Source organism: Vulpes vulpes, chromosome 3 (genome assembly GCF_048418805.1).
Source record: "Vulpes vulpes isolate BD-2025 chromosome 3, VulVul3, whole genome shotgun sequence".
Taxonomy (NCBI): Eukaryota; Metazoa; Chordata; class Mammalia; order Carnivora; family Canidae; genus Vulpes; species Vulpes vulpes.
Window position 1 is genome coordinate 146,059,314 of NC_132782.1, and position 21,653 is coordinate 146,080,966.

The 21,653-nt window shown below is 38.5% G+C and overlaps 1 protein-coding gene across 5 annotated transcripts in view; it reads left to right on the forward strand.

Moving 5' to 3' along the window:
- SLC44A5 (solute carrier family 44 member 5) overlaps positions 1 to 21,653 on the forward strand; it is a 375,730-nt gene that overhangs the window by 298,478 nt on the left and 55,599 nt on the right. For all 5 annotated transcript variants that reach the window (XM_072754861.1, XM_072754860.1, XM_072754863.1 and 2 more), the window contains one exon: positions 7,464 to 7,548. Coding sequence is in view for 1 of the 5 variants with exons in the window: in XM_072754859.1 (XP_072610960.1) it covers positions 7,464 to 7,548 (85 nt within the window). In the remaining 4 variants the exon portion in view is untranslated. The remainder of the gene's footprint in view (positions 1 to 7,463; positions 7,549 to 21,653) is intronic.

Genomic DNA, 21,653 nt, shown 5'->3' on the forward strand with positions numbered 1-21,653 from the left:
TAAGACCCCTTTCATGAGCCATAGGTACAGGTTAAGACAGCACCTCAGGAGTCAACACACTATTATTGTAAGCCATCTTTTTATGTAACTTTCTTGTACCTTCATGACTTTCTCAAGCACTGTATGAATAGATCACTTCTACCCAATAACGGAGTGCTGCTGGGCTTGATGAATCCGATAACATTTAGTTTATGATGGGCTTCTTAGATCATTGAGTAATCATTCAGGGTCCGGGAGCAACTTCTCAAAAGAATAATTATTTGCTTGAAACCACATGAGTTTTCTCCAAAACCCTAGGGACCACCAGCTGTGATTCTCTAAAAAGGGTTTTCCATAGATCCTATACAGCATCCTGTTCTGAAAGATACTTTAAGCACCATTGAGGACATTATGCCATATAGACCTACTGGTAGATCTACTTATACACTAGCCTGGATTACCTTGAAAAGCATTTTATTTCTCTGAGCTCAAATCTGGCAGGCAATTCGAGTTGTGCCTCATTCTTAACAGAGAATGCAAGTTGCAGCAACTTGTCTTTCACTTTGGAGGAGATCTCTCTACTGGATTCCTCAGATCTGTATTAGAAGACTCTTGCATTTTCCTGAGATTTATCTCCCATCCATTAGCATACATAAGTCTTTCGAAGGCATCAAGATTACATGCTTTCCGATATTCTCCAGATCTTATCTTCAGGATGCCATCAATATAAGGAATTTGTGTGGTATCCTGTGGAGTAAGGATATTGTCAAAACCCTGCAGACTAAATTGTGGCAAAGAGCTAGGAAGTCATATGACCTTGAAGGAAGCTGGTGAGGATGCAGTACTATCTCTGTCAGATGAAAGCAGATTCCCTTGGTGTTTTCTACTTATTGGGAAAGGGGGGAAAACTTTTGTTAGATCAACTGCTGTATCCAAGGTGGCAGAGGCCACTTTTATTTGTGCTGATAGAGAAACTACAACTTGAAGATCAGATAAAATTAAGGTCATGACTTGGTTAAGCTAAAGATAATTCATTATCATTCTTCAGAAGCCATCGTGTCTTTGCACTGGGCAATTAGGATAAAATATAGTTTCCTTAGGGAGAATGTATTAGTTGTGAAATATTATACTAAATATGAATATGTTCATCTCTATATCCTCAGACTCTTTATGTGCCTACCACAAGTAAGGCCCAATGAATGAATGACTAAATGGATAGAATGATGATAATTGACAATTGGTTAGGCTCTAGGGAATATCTAAATCAAGTTGAGGACTCCATGTATTAAATCTTACAGTGAAGAAACAAAAATTACTAAAATCCTAGCAATTATAGCTGTGAGTTAAAAAGAATAACAAAAAGAAGAGAGGATTTAATTATTAATATTTAGATTAGAGAAGAGAAAGATGATTTAACTGAACCCTTCAAGTGTATAAAATATTTTTAAAAGCCGTATATAGTAATTAGTTCTTCATTGCTACACAGCAAATTACTCCAAAAATTGACAACGTAAGGCAACAAATGTTTTTTATTTCACAGTTTCTGTGGTTAAGAGTTGGGAACAGCCAGGCGGCTCTAGGTCTGAGTTCATGACTTCATGAGGTTGCAGTCAAGATTTAAGCCAAAGCCATGGTCAGCTGAAGGCTTGACTGTGGAGGAGCCACCTTCAAGATGGCTCACTTACACGAACATTGGCAAGAAGCTTCAGTTCTCACCAACTGCTGACAGTTATGTGGGGTTTTCTATAGGACTTTCTGAGTATCTCCAGCCCTAGAGCAAGTGATCAAAAGGAGAGCAAAGAAGAAGCTATAATGCCCTTTATGACCTACTTTTGGAAGTCACCCAAATGTAATTTGCCACATTCTATTCCTTAGAAGCAAGTCATTAAGTCTAGTCCATACTGAAGGGATGGGGAATTATGCACCACCTCTAGAAGGTGCATATAATTTATGAACATATTTGAAAGTCACCATGGATGGTAATTAGCTGAATAAAAGTAAATGGCATTAAATTATAAGGAAGAACTCCATAATAGCATACCCACCGCCTCTGTCCCTGCCATGAAATCTGGAAGCAAAAAAGATAATCTGGGATATGTATACATGTATATGTAAGTACATGTACGTGTGTGTGTGTGTATTTGTATGGGGTTTTCTTGAGATTTTTAAGAATGTGAGTGAACATATAAATCAGCGGATCTCAGTTGAAGCATTACCACTGCCTAGGGAGTCTTTCAAAAAAAATTTGAATTGACTTTTTGGTTGTCCTAGTGTTTGAGGGGGAGTACTACTGGCATTTAGTGGATGGGAGCCAGGAAAGATAGATGTTTGCAATATCTGGGACAGTTCTGTACAACTAAGATTTGTCTCACTTCCTGCTTGACTTTTCCATGTCCCACTCCTGTAGATGACAACTCATTTTTAAGTATTTGAATCTAGAAAGCCTGTTTTAAAATGACCAATGTTATTTTTGCATGGTTTCAATGAATAACAAGGAAATTTGAAGAAAGAGTCTACTTTTTTGTTAGTATTCACTAAAATTTGTTTACTTAAGAAAATCATATCATTGACAACACACTTGTACTACTTTTCCTATATAATACACTTACATCTTCTTGCAGTTATAGCTGTTACGTTCAGTGACTCTTTCCATAGGTGCATACATACACCTGACTTAATTTATGGTCTTTCTGGTTTAGTCACTTGTATTTGCATATTGATATGCATTTAATTATAAGCCATTTAATTATAAACTATTTCTCTTATTTATATTACATGAGGACATATTGATATTTTAAAAGAAATTATGTAGATGGGTAAGTTATGTTGTCTGTATTCAAGATTATAAAGGGAGTATGGCAAAATATTTATTATAAAATGAATGTAGGGCAGCCCCGGTGGCCCAGCAGTTTCGCACTGCCTTCGGCCCAGGGTGTGAATCCTGGAGACCAGGATCGAGTCCCACGTCTGGTTCCCAGCATGGAGCCTGCTTCTCCCTCTGCCTCTGCCTTTCTCATTCTCTGGATCTCTCATGAATAAATAAATAAAATCTTTAAAAAATATATAATGTATTAGGTATGATGAGGTTAGAGAAGGACTGACCTACAGATCTGAAGTTATGCCCCCAGAGGGGGAGAGGTAGAAGGAGAAAGAGGAATCTTGAACAGGCTCCCCGCCAAGACAGATCCTGATGCGGAGCTCAATCTCATGACCCCAAGATCATGAGCTGAACTGAAATAAAGAGTTGGACATAACTGAGTGAGCCATCCAGGTGCCCCCAACAAGTCTATGAGGTTATGGCACTACTAATCACCTTATATGACAAGTGTTAGATATTTGTGGGGAAATATTCTAGAGCAGATCTATCCAGGAGCAATGAAATGTGAGTCACATGTCATGTCAAATTTTCCAGTAGCCATAGTTAAAAGAATAAAGAGACAAGTAAAATTAATTTTAATAATATATTTTATTTAACTATAGCTATATCAAGTATGATCAATATATAAATTATTGAAATTTTTACATCTTTTTTTTTTCCTGCATACTGTCTTTAAAAATCTGATGTATATTTTGCACTTATAACCTGTCTCAGTTCAGGTAAGCCACATTAAAGTGCTTGGTGGACACAAATGGCTAATGGTCACCATAATGGACAGTACATTCCTGGAAGTGCCATGAATAGAGAAATTCTGAGAAAAGGAGTAAAATGTGATTAGTCCCTTGATTTATTAACAGATAAAATGCTGTTGCTGCACGTATCCCTCTTCCTCCTCTTTTTTTTTTTTTTTTCTCCCGTCACATTCTTCCAGTGGAGGTGTGGCAAGATAGGGACTTGATGGAGAAGGTAAAGAAAACGAGAGATCCCCTTGACTGAGGTGGTTTGGTTGAACTGGCCCTCGCAGCTATCAGCTCCAAGATCTGGTGGTCTCGCTCAAGCACAGGCGATCTGCAACACAACTGCCAGAGTCTGCTGAGAGGTGTAGCAGCCACTTTGTAATCACAGCCACCTGCCACAATTCAAAACTACAGAACCAAGGAAGAGCATTCTTCCCTTGACAATTAAATCTGACTTTCTCCTTTGTCCCCAGGCACCAGATCCCTTCCAACCAGATACTTGCCCTCTCCTGCCAAGTACAAATTTTTTTGTTTCAAATGATAAAGGCATCAAAATTACCTGTGTCCTCTCCTTTTCCTGCCATGTGTGTCCAACATACTGCTGATCCTCAGGTAGCCAATATCCATGTTGTTTCCCACTGTTAACAAGCTCATTCTTCATGTATCCTCTAGCAGGCAGCATTACAGCTTTTAGCCCAGTGGTTAAAGCTTGAGCTTTACACACAGCAACATGCCAAAGTTCAAGCCCTGTTTATGCCACTGAAGAACTGTGATTTTTGAGAAGTAAATAAAACTCTGAGGGGCACTTAGATGGCTCAGCAGGTTAAGCATCTGATTTTTTTTTTTTTAAGATTTTATTTGAGAGAGAGTGCGTGGAAAAGAAAGCATGAACGGGGGTGGGGAGGAGAGGGAGAAGCAGGCTCCCCTGGGATCATGACCTGAACAGAAGGCACTTAACCAACTGAGCCAACCGGGTGCCCCAGCATCTGACTTTTGATTTTTGGCTCAAGTCACATGTAACCAAGCCTCAGTCCTAGGATTGTCTCTCTCCCTTTCCCTCTGTCCCTCCCCCCATCTCTTGACTGGAGCTCAGGCTGGTTTGGTTTTTTTTTTTTAAATCTATAAAATTTGGGTGAAAATAATATCTACCTCATAGGATGATTGTGGGACTCCAATGAGACAATGGATGTAATACATCTAGCAAAGAACTTGACACATTGTGAGTAATTAACACACTGAAGCTCTTATTATTGCTCCATTTCTGAAATCTAGAATTTCTACCCTGCTCTTAGCCACCTGGTCCAAGTCCTAGTCATTTTTCAGTCTTTGTCAGGTCTCACCTTTTATCTATGGCTTCTGTAAATTTTAAAGATTTTTTTTTTTAATTATTTGAGAGCGACCGAGCGAGCAAGGGGAGGAGCAGAGGGAAGGAGAACCTCAAGCCGACTCCCCATTGAGCATGGACCTTGACTCAAGCCTCAATCTCAGCACCCTGAGATCACGACCTGAGCTGAAATCCAGAGTTGGTGGCTTAGCCAACCGAGCCAGCCAGGTGCCTGCTTCTGCAAATTTTGTTGTCTCCTTTTCACATAGTTGAGAAGTCTGCCAGTATACTGGTATTGACTTCTAGTACAGGACACATAGTGGTTGTTTAGTAGATTCTTTGGTTAATTGATTGATGAAAAAGGGAGAGAAAACTACAGCATTTTCTGCTAATGTCCCGATCCATGTCCCCTCAGTCCTGAGTTTGCTTACAGTTATGGTAGACTGTTCCACTGTGCCCACCAGCAAGCATGTTCTGTGTGATTCCCTCAGAAGGTCCCCAGCAGGAGGGGGTCATCCCTGCCCCCAACGGTATCTCATTTGTTAATATGTCTTTTGTTGGCCTTGCTTCCTTCCCTGTTTCACTCCCACTTAAGCTTCCTAGAATTGTCTCCTAAAGTAACCTACCCATAGCAAAGTCCTCGTCTCAGGGTTTGGTGTTGGGCAAACCTAAATAAAATGGGATCTAACATTACCAAGTCCATATTGCATGCTAAGCACCATGTTAGGCATTCTACTTTATTACCTTCTTTCATATTCTCAGCATTCATGTGGGGTTTGGTGGTATCATACCCATTTTGTAGTAACAAATTAGAAAGCCAGGGCACCCGGGTGTCTCAGTGATTGAGCGTCTGCCTTTGGCTCAGGTCGTGATCCCGGGGTCTTGGGATCGAGTCTTGCATCAGGCTCCCCACAGAGACCCTGCTTCTCCCTCTGCCTATGTCTCTGCCTCTCTCTCTGTGTGTCTCATGAATAAATAAAAATTAAAAAAAATAGCCCAAACTGAAACAAATAACGTACTCAGGATCATAAATATATTAAGTAGCCAACCTAGCAATCTAAATGCTTCCTCAGGTGCCATTTCCAAATTAATATTTGTATGGAAAGGGAATAAACTATTTCAGGGTAAAGTTAAAAGAACACTATGTCAGAAAATGGATGAAATTGGACCTTTTAGTTTTAGCAAAAATGTGACTAGAAAAACATATAAATATAAAAGCAGAATATAATAAAATGGTATCCAGAGACATTGTCCACTGACTGCTTAGCTGACATTTAAATGCTTTCTTTATAGTCTACTTTCTTTATTCTGGGAAATAAAGACAAGATAAGGCAGCAGAGGACTGTCTGAATGAGTCAGATTTTATAAGACTGTATTAGAAGATGAAACCTATTTGGCCTCTATGACATTGAAGAAAGAATGAGACAAAGGAGACTTTTCTGGGCACTTAGATACTAAAAGGAAAGGCTTGGATGGATGAGAAAAATTATTGAGAAAAATTTCTCTTCCATATTAAAATTCTTATTCAGAATTGATTTTTTTTTATCTTCCCGAGTCACACAGGCCATGTACATAAGGGTGATTGAATTATTACACGAACTGTCAAATCCAATAAATGTGGGTAAGGAGATAGCTGGGAAAATGTTAAAGGAAGCAAAGGACAAAGAGCTATGTTTTCCATATGCAGAGACAGTGTCATTAGATGACCAATACATTTTCTAGATTTTATTTTTAGGAGCTATACTAATCAAACTGAAAAAAAATAGAAACATTCAGTTAGAATTAGAGGGTGGTATTTAGTTAATGCATGTTCTTTTCTGTCATTATGTATTTTACCTGTCAGTCAAATTTATGATTCTTGGAAAATAAAGGTGATGAGTTTGTACGAGGTAGAGCCCAGCATCTTCCAAGAAAACAGAATCAAGTCTTCAGTTTTTGCAAAGTTTGAGAACACTTGATCCTTATACTAAGCTTTGAGGCTATCACCCAAAATATACAGCAAATCTTTATTATCTATTGCCCCTAAAGTTGCTAACGTTTGCCTTTTATACTGTCACATGAAGTCATAAGGACCTAGTCAATGTGACCAGGGTATTACAGTTTCATTCGGTTGAATTTGTAAGTGGTTTTCACTTACATATAACCCAAAGGATTACATCATAATATTTACTGTAAATTTATTAGCTCTGCTATGAAGTCATTTAGTGTTAAGCCCTAGAAAAAAAGTGACTTCTAGCCAACCAAGCATTTGTAGTGTGCCCTCTAATTCACATTCTAATAAATGTCATTTTCTAAGTGCATTACCTCAGGTTTTGGCTACAACCCAGATGAGTCCTGAGAGATTAAGAGAAATGTGTTTTCTGACTGATTCATCCATATTTTATTTTACTTTTCATTAAGAAATTACTCTTTGAAGAAAATCAATAATCTCCTGTGACTGAGGGGAGAGGTTAGCGTGTTGCAGTGGCGCATTCTAATTTCTCAAATCAGGCTGCTGTTAGTCAGCTGTTGCTGATAGAGTTTTTGTCCTTTCTTATTCCTGTAGCCTGGATACATGGAGACCCCAGGAGAGTGGTCTATCCTACAGACAGCAAGGGCCACTTCTGTGGCCAGAAGGGCACCCCCAATGAGTGAGTATGGCTGCCTTTCCTTTGTCTGGTTTTACTGTTAAGCTGGAACCTAGAAACTGTAACTGAACCAGCGTGATCTCGCTCCTTGGGGAGTCACAGGTAGAAACTACACCAGGTGAGTTGTCACACAAAGGAAACTTCATTTGCACCAAATAAGTGGATCACAGGAAATAACTTCTAAAGTTGTGACTCCCTGAGCAAAGCTGAATGGGTTCCTATTATTTAAGGTTAGGATGAATTTTTAGATAGAGAAGCCTTGTCGTGACATGCAGAGGTTGGTATAAGGTCACACATGCACCGTATGTTATGTAAATGAGGCTTGTGCTCCGTCATGGGCAGAGATTGAAGTAGTATAATGAGGTAAAGATGATGAGGTTGGTCGCTCCAGAGATCACTCTGTGGTCCATCTGTGCAGAAGTGGGTCAGAGGTTTAGTTCAAACTCGGTTTGGGTGGTCTGGGCCACCATCGCTCTTCCTCAGGCAGTCATCACTGCTTGAGGGGTAGTTTCAGTCTCCATCATGGGATGTTATGCCCATAAGTTCCTTTGCCTGAGTTAAGGGATAAGCTGGGAAGAAGAGCTTAAGGAATATGTGGGGCAGATGTTGGTGGGTACAAGCAGGTGAGCCATAATGGCCAGGCTTAGGGTCTAGCTGGTGACAAAATCATTTTTACATTAATTGTACTAGACTTCCTAAGAAGATTGAAATCCAGAAAGGAGGTTTACCCTGCCCTTTCTCCTAGAGACAGTTCTTAAGGAATTGGGAGATTTCATACTATATGACTTAGGACAAGTTGTCATTGTTATGCAGCATTTTATTAGAATGCACGAAGACTCTGCTTAATAAAAGTATAAGCATAATGGATGAGTTGGACGAGTGATTTTTTATCAGCAGTCCTATTTTAAAATGCTGTATGAAATGGCTTTTGGAAGGCTGAGCTCTGAGAAGCTAAACACTGCAGTTAGAATCGTTTTTGCCATGGTGCCTACTGACAAATCACTTCACTTTTGAAAGTGTGAGCCACCCAGAAAGTCCTCGGTCAGTGGTAAGCTTTTCAAACCTACTTGGCTGCTGTAGACCATGACTCTGACTAGCTGGAACAAACAAGGGAGGATGTTCTATCAAATTCCCTTCTAATATCAATCATAACAAAAGTTTCCAATTTCTGAAGGCAAGTTTTCTATTTCTTTACCTTAAAAAACAAAAGCATGAATTTTATATTTTTAGAAAATTTCCTCTCCTTTGTCACTGGTCCATTTCTTGCCATACATGTTTTTTTTTACTGGGTTTTTACTAGATCTCCTGATTCTTCATAACTAATTCAGTTTCTATAAAAGCTGGTATTGAATGGTTAAAAGACAAAATGGCAGCCCTTACTACCACCAAAAACAACAAAAAAAATAAGGCTCAGAACATTTTCCGTGTGTGTGTGGGTGTGTTTGTGGAAACATTTGTTGTGTTCAGAATGCTGCGCACCCATAATTTTGGAGCTGCTTATTCCAAGAGATACAAATGAAAAAAAGAGATTCAGGAAAGGTTAATAAAATTCATGGAGTAAAATTACTACAGATGATCAAGAGAAACTAGAACTTTGGGCAGTAGGGTGTGTGAGGATAAAATCCTTAAACAGATTGAGTTTATGACAGACAAGTAACTCCTACAACAAAAGGTCCTTGTTGTCTATTAGAGACTGGACTAAATCCTCATCTAGAGTGGAAATTCTTGTTTTAAGCTCGGAAAAATCCTAGACAGTGCCCACAAAACTTTTATACTACTAAGGACAAAGAAAGCACCAGGTGGTGTAAAAAAGAAAATCATACAAATGTCTAAATCTCTAGTTCTTAAAATAGTCTATTTTTAAAAGGGCCTCTGTAACAATAAGTTTTCTAGACCTAAGCCAATGACCTACTTATTTCCAACAAAAATGGGATACTACAAATTTCAGTACATAAAGATCATTCAAAGGCAATCCCAGTGTAACCAGAAAATATGTTCATAAGCATATTATTTATAATAACTATATCAGAAACTATATAGATATCCAATATGTGGATGATAGTGAATATGATCTCTCCAATGTAATGGAGCCATTAAAAATTATGTTGATATTTTCTTTTTTTTTTTTTTATGTTGATATTTTCAAGAGGTGATTCTATTGATTTTTTTTTTTCCTTTCTACTTTCTGGATTTTGTGTCATGATTATAATTGCTTTCCTACTCTTGAAAATAACATTCACCTGTATTTCTCTAATATTTTTATGATTCTCTTTTTTTTATATTTAAATTTCTAATCTACTTGGAATTCCTTCTTTGAATATGGACTGAAGTAGGAATCAAACTTTTTTTTTGTTTTTAAAGATTTTATTTATTCATGAGAGACACAGAGAAGGCAGAGACATAGGCAGAGGGAGAAGCAGACTCCCCACAAGAAGCCCACGAGATGTGGGACTTGATTCTAGGACCCCGGGATCACACCCTGAGCCGAAGGCAGATGCTCAACCGCTGACCCACCCAGGTGTCTCTCAAACTTTTTTTCCAACTGCAGATGCAATTACCTCAGAATAGTTAGTTGAATAATATGCTCTTTTCCCCACTGGTTTCTGGTACCATAATCCTCATGTATCAATTACATAATATATAATTTATATTTTAAACTTTTCACTTGTTTTAATTCTTATAATGTATAGTAATTTGAAAATTTAACAAGGAAGTTTAAATGATGGCTAGAGTTTTTAATAGTAAATGAAAAGATCTTTGAAAATATCAGATTTCAATCACTTAAACAGTGTGGAACTATCATAGAAATAGGCAGAAAGAAATAAATACAATGATAAATATAAATTTGGAATGTGATAAAGATGAGATTTTGCATCAATGGCAAAAATATAAATTATTAAGTGGTACTGAATTAACTGAAATGCTATTCATGAAAATAAAATAAAATTAGGGTAGCCCGGGTGGCTCAGCGATTTAGCGCCACCTTCAGCCCAGGGCTTGATCCTGGAGATCTGGGACTGAGTCCTGCATCGGGCTCCCTGCATGGAGTCTGCTTCTCCCTCTGTCTCTGCCCCTCTCTCTCTCTCTCATGAATAAATAAATAAAATCTTAAAAAAAATAAAATTAGATATTTATCTCCTACCTTACACCGAAATGAATACTGAAACATTGAAGATTTTGTATATAAAATATATAAGAAATCAACAGAAAAAAACGTAGTTATATTTATAGAATTATGGGGTAAAGTAGTCTTTATTTGAAAATACATTGCTACTATATTACCACTTAACTCACTGTATACAGAGTTAAAAGAAAAGTAGCAATCCAGAAAAAAATATTTTTAATATCTATATCTGGCAATGCGTCGATAGCTTTATTATATGAACTGCTGTTAAAAAAATTCAAAGAGGAAAAGAATAATTCAATAACAAAGTTGGCAAAAGTCACAAATGGAAAATACCAATGGCCATAATACAAGACACTGTTCATAGTTAAAGAAATGCAAATTAATACTCTTTTTTTTTTTTGCTTGTTAGGTTGTCAAAACCTTAAAATTTTACAGTGTTGATCAGAGTGGCGGGGGGAGGGGGGGCAGGCAAAGCATATCATTTTCTACTGTGGTAGTGAAATATATTTACCAAAACTGTGGCATTTACATGTGGTGTCTCTCCTGATTGGATGGAGGCCCCCAAATGTGGGGCGACTATCTGGTGGAAGCCAGGGGTGCTGGCGGTGGCAAGAATTCACCGGAGGCAGATAACGGAGCTAGAAGTTTATTGAATACACCACAAGGGAGCTGCAGGCCAGACCTAGAGGAGAGGCCACCTACAAGGAGGTAGTGGGTGGGGACTGGTCCTTATGGGGGCAGGTGAGGGAGGTGTGACGGTGTGGAATTTCCCCTGCTTTGGTAACTGTGGCCAGTTAAGTAGCCCATTAGAGGGCCTATGGATCTTTTGAGGCGGGTCCCCCAATAGGCCTGTCTGTATTTAGCCGGGGGTTGGAGTCCCTTTGGGCCCCTCTCTCTGCTTGACCAAGTTTCCATTGCTCAAGCCTATTGTCTAAAAGGAGCTTCTGCGAAATAGTTACCAAATCTGCATATTCCTTGTAATTCAGCAGTTTTCCTCCTAGAAACTTCTGTAGTGGAAATTTGAATAAAATTTCCTAATGTTGTATTGCCATGGGTGCTATGAAATAGTAGTACTAAAAGGGAAACAGCCTAAATGGCTATAAATAGAGATGAATTAAATTACAGTACTGTCCTATGATAAAATGTTGTATGTTTACCAGACTTAAAAATCTTGAACGTTAACTGGTAAAAAATATCATTAAATTAACACACACACACACACACACACACACGCACACACTTCTGTTGTAAAATGAAATGCATCTATGTCAGGATGTGTAAATTAATTTAGGCCCCCCGAACAATATAGTCCAGAAAACAGTTGTTGCCGTGTCACAGAGTACTTGTACTTGTTGGCATCATAATGGACTTACAGCAACCCTTAGATTCTCAATTCTTAAAGATCTTCCATATAACTAAAAAGTTCCACGCTTACAGATGGTGGGATAATATTTGGAATGTAGAGTTTGGCCATTTTTGTGGTTTGTTTATATCCATGCTTAGCCAAAAGGACGCTAGGAGAAGCATGGGGCGGGGGGGGGGGTGTCTCTAAGGTAACAAAGGTAAACGGAGGGCTCTGTCATCAACTTTCTCTGCCTATTGAGTTTCAGGAAAGTTGTTATTCCTGATGCTGGAGTACGGTCCTGTTCTTTGGGGTTTCCACTCAATTGATTTTGATGCCACCTTCTGGCTACTACTAAAAAGTTCAGCTCATAGAGGTGCTTGAACAGAGATGCAGCGCAGTTACCAAATTAGATAAAATACTCATCCCCTGGTGTGACATTCAGTTTCAAAAACAGGTAAGATTAAGAGGACAAAACCCTTCCATTTAAGTTTTGCATCAATTTGGCATCTAAGTCGAGCAAGAAAACTCACCTTTACAGAAGAACCTCTCCTGACGTGGCAAGGAGGTCTCACAAATTTGAACATGCTACAAATCCAGATGTACTCCTTGACTTAACTCTATTTTTATTTTTAAAAGGTTTTATTTATTTATTTATGAAAGACCCACAGGGAGAAGCAGGCTCCCTGCAGGGAGCCCCATAGGGGACTGGATCCCCGGACCTGGGATCACACACCCTGAGCTGAAGGCAGATGCTCAACCACTGAGCCCACCCAGGCGTCCCTTGATTTAACTTTTAAAACATGCATCAGTATAACATGCGTGTGAAAGTAAGCGAGGCATTAATGAAGAGCTTATAAGGGCAATAAAAGCAGTGGCCTCCTGTCCCAGGGCTCCCAGGACTCCTGTCCTAGGACCGGCACCCCCTCTTCTCTCTGGCCCTCCTAGTAAGTTTGGGTGCTAGAACAGAGGGCCATAGGCCGGGCGGCTTGGAAATGACAGATACTCCTTTCTTACTGTTCTGGGGACTGGAAGTCAACCATCAGGGGGCCAGTGTGCTCGGGTGTGCAGACCTTCAGACGGAGCAAGGGGATAGAGAGCTCTCTGGGGTCTCTAATGAGAGCATGTTCACTAGGGCTCCACTCTCATGACCCAATCACCTCCCAAAAGTCCCACCTCCCGGTGCTATCACATTCCAGGGTAGGATTTCAACGTAAGAATTCGCGGATAGACACAGACATCCAGCCTGTAACACTGGTCTTCGTTCTTCTGGTGGTTTGGCTCTTGTTGTTTTTGTAGGACTTTATTTTTTTTTTTTTTGTATGACTTTAATAGGATTATTCTCTTGTGCTTTGCTAATGTTAGGAATATCCACTGGGGGGAGAAAATAAGTATCCCCTGACAGCTTCCTATGAAAAATAAAGATTTAATTCATTTATATTATCTCTTTCCCTGATCCCTAACCCCTCTCTGTTTATAATCAGGTTATTACCTTTAGATTTTCATATGGTTACTTCTGTGACTTTAAATAGTAAACTAAGCCCTCTGTTTCCTGTTCCGTCAACTTTTGTCAGTGTTTTGACTCCTTTTTGTATAAAAGGAGGATATTATTCCGTTGCCCTTCTCTCCCTCTTTCTTTTCATTTCCCCTTCCCCTTTCTATATTTATGCTTTACGGAGTCAAATAGGTTATGGAGTTCAGTTCTGCAACTTGAACAGAACCTTTCACGATCTACTGGTAGGTTGGTTCTAGAAGTTGGAAACAAAAGACTTTGACTTTATAACTCTCTAAATTTTATTCGGTACTGGGCCGTTCCATTTTCATGTCTACTCGGTCACTAATATCAAAGTCAAATCGTATGCTTTATTGGCAGCTTAGTATCTTCCACATTTCAGTTTGCTTTAACATAGAGCGTTAACATTCTTTATAATATTAGCCAACAAGTTTTTTCTTTAAAAAAATTTTTCTGACCCATGGTTGACTTCTAATGTTACCTTACATGTAATGTAACACGTAATTATATATAATGTCGACTTATAATGTTTAAGGTGTGCAACATAGGGGTTTGACAACTGTATACATTTGGGGATGCTCACCATGTTAAGGGTAGATACCATCGGTCATCTCAGAAATGACAATATTATTGGCTGTATTCCCCATGCTGTGCTTCTCCTGTGATCTATTTATTTTATAACTGGAAGCCTGTACCTCTTAACCCCCATCCACCTATTTTGCCTATCTCCTTTCCCCTGCCCCTCTAGAAACTGCCAGTTTATGAGTCCGTTTCTGTTGTTCATTCGTTCACGTTTTGTGGCATAGATACACAATGGAACATTAGCCATAAAAAAAGAATGAAATATTGCCATTTGCAACAACACAGATGGACCTAGAAGGTATTACACTAATTTTTTTTGTGACTAGCCTTTATCAGGACCACAAGGTTGTCTACGCAATCGCTCCATTTTTCAGAGGCCCCTTTTACTCTGAAGACAACCTGCAGACCTTCTGTCTTTTTGTTTCACTTAGGACCTGGTAAATTTTAGGCCTACCGCATAACTAATTTTGGGACTTGTCTACCACATTAGATTAGATCCTGGTTCTAGAGTTGCCAGATTTAGCAAGCGAAAACACAGAACACCCACTTAAATTTTAATTTCAGATAAACAACAGACACTTCTTAACGTATGTGTGTCCCATGTACTGTTTCCTATTTGCCAATTTATTGTCCTTGCTGAAACGCCCTTGTTTTGATGGAGAACATGCTCGATGATGTTCCTAGGAAAGGGAAGCGCGGAAATATATTTGCTGAGTCCCTAGAAATATTTTTCCTTTCTCTCTTGGTAGTTGATTGACGGTCTACTGATGGATTTATTCCTTGAAAGACAATTTTTGTCAGAAATGTGAAGACTTTGTTTCAAGGTTTTTTGCATCCAGTGTGTCTAAATGCCAGTCTGATTCACATATCGTGTGGTGACCTTTTTTCTCTTGGAAAAGGCCTTTAAAATAATTTCTTTAGTGTTTTGAAATCTCACAATGTGACCTAGGTCTTTTTCTCTTCTTAAATTCTTTTTGTTCAGTCCTGAATCCTTTAATCCTTTAATTCTGACAGACTAGGATTCTCATTAGCCATGGAAAATTTTCTTCAGTTATTTCTTTGCTGTTTTCATCCTTCCCAATTTATTGGTTGTCTCTTTGGAACTCTGACTACACCTTGGACCTTTTGGATTCATCTTTTTGTTTTGTTTTGTTTCACCGTTTTATTTAAATTCCAGTTGGCTAACATACAATGTAATGCTTAAGGTGTAGAGTTTAGTGATTTATCACTTCCAACAATACCCAGTGCTCCTCATCACCAGTGCCCTCCTCAATGCCCATCACCCATTTAACTTATCCCCCCTCCCGTCCTCTCCAACAACACTGTTCTCTATAGTTAAGAGTCTGTTTTATGGTTTACCTCTTTGTTCCCCTTATGTTCATGTTTTGTTTCTTAAATGCCACATATGAGAGAAATCCTATAGTATTTTTCTTTCTCTGACTTATCTCTTAGCTAATATTCTCTAGCTTCATATGCATTGCTGCAAATGGCAAGATTTCAGTCTTTTTGATGGCTAATATTTCTGTGTGTGTGTGTGTGTACGTACACATGACCCCATATCTTTATACATTCATCAGTCCAGGGGCATCTGGGCTCTTCCCATAGTTTGGCTATTGCTGATAATGCTGCTATAAACGTCAGGGTACATGTATCCCTTCAAATCAGTATTTTTGTATCCTTTGGGTAAATACCTAGTAGTGCAATTGCTGGGTCCTAGGGTAGCTCTATTTTTAAGTTTCTGAGGAATCTTCATACTGTTCTGCAGAGTGGCTGCACCAGTGTGCATTCCTACCAGCAATGTAAGAGGGCTCCCCTTTCTCCACATCCTCACCAACACCTGTTGGTTTCCTGTGTTGTTGATTTTAGCCATTCTGACAGCTGTGAGGTTAATATCTTATTGTAGTTTTGATTTGCGTTTTCCTAAGAATCAGTGACATTGAGCATCTTTTCTTGTATCTGTTGGCTATTGGAAGTCTTTGGAAAAAATGTCTATTCATGTCTCCTGCCCATTTTTTAACTGGGTTATTTATTTTGGGGGGTGTTGAGTTTGACAAGTTCTTTATACATTTTCGATACTAATTCTTTATCAGATATGTCATTGCAGATATCTTCTCCCATTCTGTAGGTTGCCTTTTTGTTTCATTGATTGTTTCCTTAACTGTGCAGAAGCTTTTTATCTTGATGAAGTCCCAGTAGTTCATTTTTTCCTTTTGTTTCTCTTGCCTCTGGAGACATGTCTAGTAAGAAGTTGCCAAAGCTGATGTCAAAGAGATTACTGTCCAAGAGGACTTTGCTGCTTTCCTGTCTCACATTTAGATCTTTCATCCATTTTGAATTTATTTTTGTGTGTGGTGTAAGAAAGTGGTCCAGCTTCATTCCTTTGCATGTGGCTGTCCAGTTTTTCCAACAAACACTTGTTGAAGAGACTGGCTTTTCTTCCACTGGATGTTCTTTCCTGCTTTGTCAAAGATTAGTTGACCACATAGCTGTGGATCCATTTCTCGGTTCTCCATTCTGTTCCGTTGATCTATGTGTCTGTTTCTGTGCCAGGACCACACTGTCTTGATGATCATAGCTTTGTAATACAGCTTGAAGTCCAGAATCCTGATGCCTCCAGTTTTGCTTTTCTTTTTCAAGATTGCTCTGGCTATTCAGGGTCTTTTCTGGTTTCACACAAATTTTAGGATTATTTGTTATAGGTTCTGCGAAAAACAGTGATGGTATTTTGCTAGGGATTGCATTAAATGTGTAGATGTCTTTAGGTAGTATAGACAATCTAACAATATTTGTTCTTCCAATCCATGAGCATGGGATGCTTTTCCATTTCTTTGTCTCATCTTTAATATCTTTCATCAGTGTTTTATACTTTGTAGAGTACAGATCTTCTACCTCTTTGGTTGGGTTTATCCCTAAGTATCTTATGGTTTTTAGTGCAATTATAAGTGGGTTCAATTCCTTGATTTCTCTTTCTGTTGTTTCATTACTGTATAGAAATGCAACACATTTCTGCATGTTAAAATTTTGTATCCTGAAACTTTACTGAATCCATGTATAGGTTCTTTGTTATTTAAAAAAATAATTTATTTATTCATGACAGACAGAGGCAGACACCTAGGCAGAGGGAGAAGCAGTCTCCCAGACTCGATCCCAAGACCCCAGGATCACGACCTGAGCCAAGAGCAGACACTCAACCACTGTCCCTCATGTATCAGTTCTAGCAATTTTTTCATGGAGCTTTTGGGTTTTCTACACAGAGTTTCCTGGCATCTGTAAATAGTGAAAGTATGGCTTCTTCCATGCTGACTTGGATACCTTTTATTTATTTTTGCTGTCTGCTTGCTGAGGCTAGGACTTGCAGGACAATGTTATTTAACAGTGGTGAGAGTGGAAATCTTGTCTTGTTCCTGACTAGAGAGGAAAAGCTCTGTTTTTTCCCCATTGAGGATGACATTAGCTATGGGTCTTTCATGTATGGCCTTTAATGTTGAGGTATAATCCTCCTATCCATACTCTTTTGAGGGCTTTTATCAATAAAGGGTGATGTATTTTTCAAATGCTTTCCATCTATTGAGAGGATCATATGGTTTTTATCCTTTCTTTCATAGGTGTGATATAATCATGTATTTTTAAATATTAAGCCACCCTTGCAACTCAGGAATAAATCCCACTTGATTGCGGTGAATGATTCTTCTAATGTGCTATTGGATTCAATTTGTTAGTATTTTGTTGAAGATTTTTGCATCTATGTTCATCAGGCCTTTTAGCCTGCAGTTTTCTTTTTTAGTGGAGTCTTTGGTTTTGGAATCAAGATAATATTGGCCTCATAGAATGAGTTTTGAAGTTTTCCTTCCATGTCTATATTTTTGGGGGGACAACTTGAGAAGAATAGATATTAACTCTTCTTTAAATGTTTCATAGAATTCCCCTGGGAACCATCTGACCTTTAGGCTTCTGTTTGTTGAAAGATTTTTGTCTTTAATATCTTATTTATCTAGACAGCATAAGCAGGGGGAGGGGCAGAGGGAAAAAGAGAGAATCCCAGGCAGACTCCAGCTTCAGCGTGGAGTGCCATGCAGGGCTCAATCCCATGACCTTGAGATCATGACCTGAGCAGAAACCAAGAGTCAGACGCTTAACTGACTGAGCCACTCAGGTGCCCCTCTTGGGAGACTTTGATTGCTGATTCAATATCTCTACTGGTTATGGGTCTGTTGAAGTTTTCGATTTCTCCCTGTTTCAGTTTTGGGAGTTTATAGGTTTCTAAGAATTATTCTACTTCTTTGAGATGTGTCTGTCTGTCTGTCTTGATGAGTCTGGCTAAAGTTTTTCAATTTTGTTAATCTTTTCAGAGAACCAGCTCCTGCTTTCACTGATCTGTTCCATTGTTTTGTTTTCTTTTTCTTCCTGTTTCATTTATTTCTGCTTTGATCTTTATTATTTCCTTCCTTCTACTGGTTTTGGGTGTGATTTGTTTTCTAGCTCCTTTATGTGTAAGGCTGGGTTGCTTATTTGAGATTTTTTTCTTGCTTTTTGAGGTAGGCCTCTATGCCTATAAATTTGCCTTTTAGAACAGCTTTTGCTGCATCCTCCAAATTTTGGACCATTGTATTTTCTATCTTCATTTGTCTCCACATATTATATGATTTCCTCTGATTTCTTGGTTGGCTCATTCATTGTTTATAGCATGCTATTTATTCTCTATAAATTTCTTTTCAGATTTTTTTTCTTGTGATTGATTTCTAGTGTCATAGAGTTTTGATCAGAAAAGATGCATAGCATGACTTCTATCTTTTTTAATTTGTTGAGACTTATTTTGAGGCCTAATATGTGATCTCTTCTGGAGAATGTTCCATGTACACTTGAAAAGAATGTGTAGCCTGCTGTTTTTCAGTGGAATGTTCTGATATATCTTTTAGATCCATCTGGTCTAATTGTTATTCAAAGTCACTGTTTCCTTGCTGATTTTATGTTTGGATTATTTGTCCATTGATGTAAGTGGGGTGTTAAAATCCCCTTCCATTATTTCTCTACTGGCCATTTCCTTAATGTTTACTGCTTTATGTATTTGGATGCTCCTGTGTTGGATGCATATATATTTATAATTGTTATATCTTCTTGTTGAATTGTTCCCTTTATTATATTATTATTAGTAACTTTCTTTATTTCTTTTTACAGTCTTGTTAGAAAGTCTAATTTGTCTGATATAAATATTGGCACCCTTGCTTTTTTTCACTTCCATTTGCCTAATAACTGGTTTTATATCCTTCACTTTCAATCTATATCGTCTTTAGGTCTGAAATGAGTCTCTTACTGGCAGCATGTAGATGGGTCTTGTTTTTTTAGTCATTCTGACATACTTTGACTTAGAGTTTTTAGTCCACTTACATTCAAAGTAATTATTGACAGGTATATACTTATTGCCATTATCCTATTATGGTTTTTGTAGTTCTGTTCCTTATCTTGCTCTCTTTTCTCACAGTTTGATAGCTTTCTTTAGGTGATATGTTTGGATTCCTTTCTCATTTTTTGCATGTCTGCTACTAGTTTTTGATTTTCTGGTTATCATTAGATTTGTAGATAACCTATCCATATAACAGTTTATGCTAAATTGATGGTCACAAAAGTTTGAACCCATTCTTTCCTCCTCTCCTCCCCACATTTTAGATATATGATGTGATTCTCTATATCCTTTCATGAATCCCTTGACTGACTTTTACAAATATACTTAATTTTATTGCTTTTGATCTTCCTACTTTTCTTAATCTTGCGTGTGGCCTTTCCTTTCCTCTCAGAGAGTCCCCTTTAACATTTCTTGTAGGAAAAAAAAAAAAAAACATTTCTTGTAGGGCTCATTTAGTGGTCATGAATTCCTTTGACTTTTGTTTGTCTAGAAAATTATTTATCTCTCCTATTCTTAATGATAGCCTTGCTAAATAGAATATTCTTGGTTATAGGTTTTTTTCTTTCAGTACTTTGAATATATCATGGAACTCTCTTCAGGCCAGCAAAATTTCTGCTGAGAAATCAGCTGATGGCCTTATGTGATTTCCCTGAAATGCAACTGCTTTTTTTTCCTCTTGCTGCTCTTAAAAATTCTGTTTAGCCTCCCCTTTTTTTTTAGCCATTTTAATTACTATGTGTCCTGGTATGGACCTTCCTAGGTTGATTTTTGTTGGGGCTTGTCTGTGCTTCTGGGATTTGGATTTCTGTTTCCTACCCCAGATTTGGGAAGTTTTCACCTACTCTTTCTTCAAATTTTCTAGCCCTTTTCTCTCTGTTCACTTTCTAGGATCTGTATAATGTGAATATTAGTACCCTTGATGGTGTCACTGAGATCCCTAAGTCTATTTTCATTTTGTATTATTTTTTTCTCTCTCTTGTTCAGGTTGATTGTTTTCCATTAGTCTGTGCTCTAGATCATTAATCTGTTTCTCTTCTTCCTCTATTCTACAATTTATTTCATTTAGTGTATTTTTAATTTTAGTTATTGTTACTTTATCTCTGATTCTTTTATGTTTTTTGTCTCTTTGTTGTGGTCTCACTGAGGTCCTCTACCCTTTTCTCAAGTCTGAGTATTTTATGACCATTACTTTAAATTCTCTAACGGGTATGTATATATTACTTTATTACATTTAGCTCTCTTGCTGTGATTTTCTCCTGTTTTTTTTTTTTTTTTAATTGGAACAAATTCCTCTGTCTCTTTATTTTGTGTAACTCTGTTATTATGTTTGGAAAGTCCACTATGTCTCCTGCTCTTGAAAGCAATGGCCTTATGAAGGAGAGGTCCTGTAGTGCCCTACACTGCAATGTCCACTGTTCACCAGAATCTGGTGCTTTAGGAATGTCTCTTATATATGTCGTGTGTGCCCTGCTGTTGTGGCTGAGCTGTTTTTACCTTTATTCCAGTCCTCTGCAATGGTTCTCTTTCCTTCTTGTGGGCAGGATTTATTCTGTCCTGCACTTGAGTTGAGTCCTATCAGGTGTTTGCTGGAGATGCAGTAGCACTGAACTTCAGGGTTCTTTCTCTCTGTTGTCCCTTGAGAAGCTTTCATTGGTGGGGAGGGCCTGTTGTTAGACCAGATGTCTGCCCCCAACCCACCAAATTCAATGTGAGCCAAATTCAATCTGGTGTGTATGGTTCTCACTCCCTTTCTGTTGGGTAGGAGTGACTTTGCACTCTCTCAGGTTTTCTTGCACTCTGCCAGGCTTGTGGTAGCACTTTGGATGGTCTCTCCAAGGTTGTATTGAAGGGAACAGGTCCACGGGGGTGAGGTGCACAGTGTCAGAAAGCTTTGCTCAAGTCTGCTTGGGAGTAAACCTAGAGTGGAAGCTTGACTGTGCAAAGGCATGTCTGCTGGAGAATGAGGGGGCAGGGTACAGTGTTGGCAAGTGAGATACCAAATGTTGGCACCGTGCTGGCTCCCACAAGTGTCCCTGTAAGTTTGGGGGTGGGGTGGGGCAGAGAAGGGAAATGACACCTATAAGCTCTTTTGTTCTTGGAGAAGTACCCCCCCCCCCCAAAATCTCTGCTCCTCCAGCCTTTG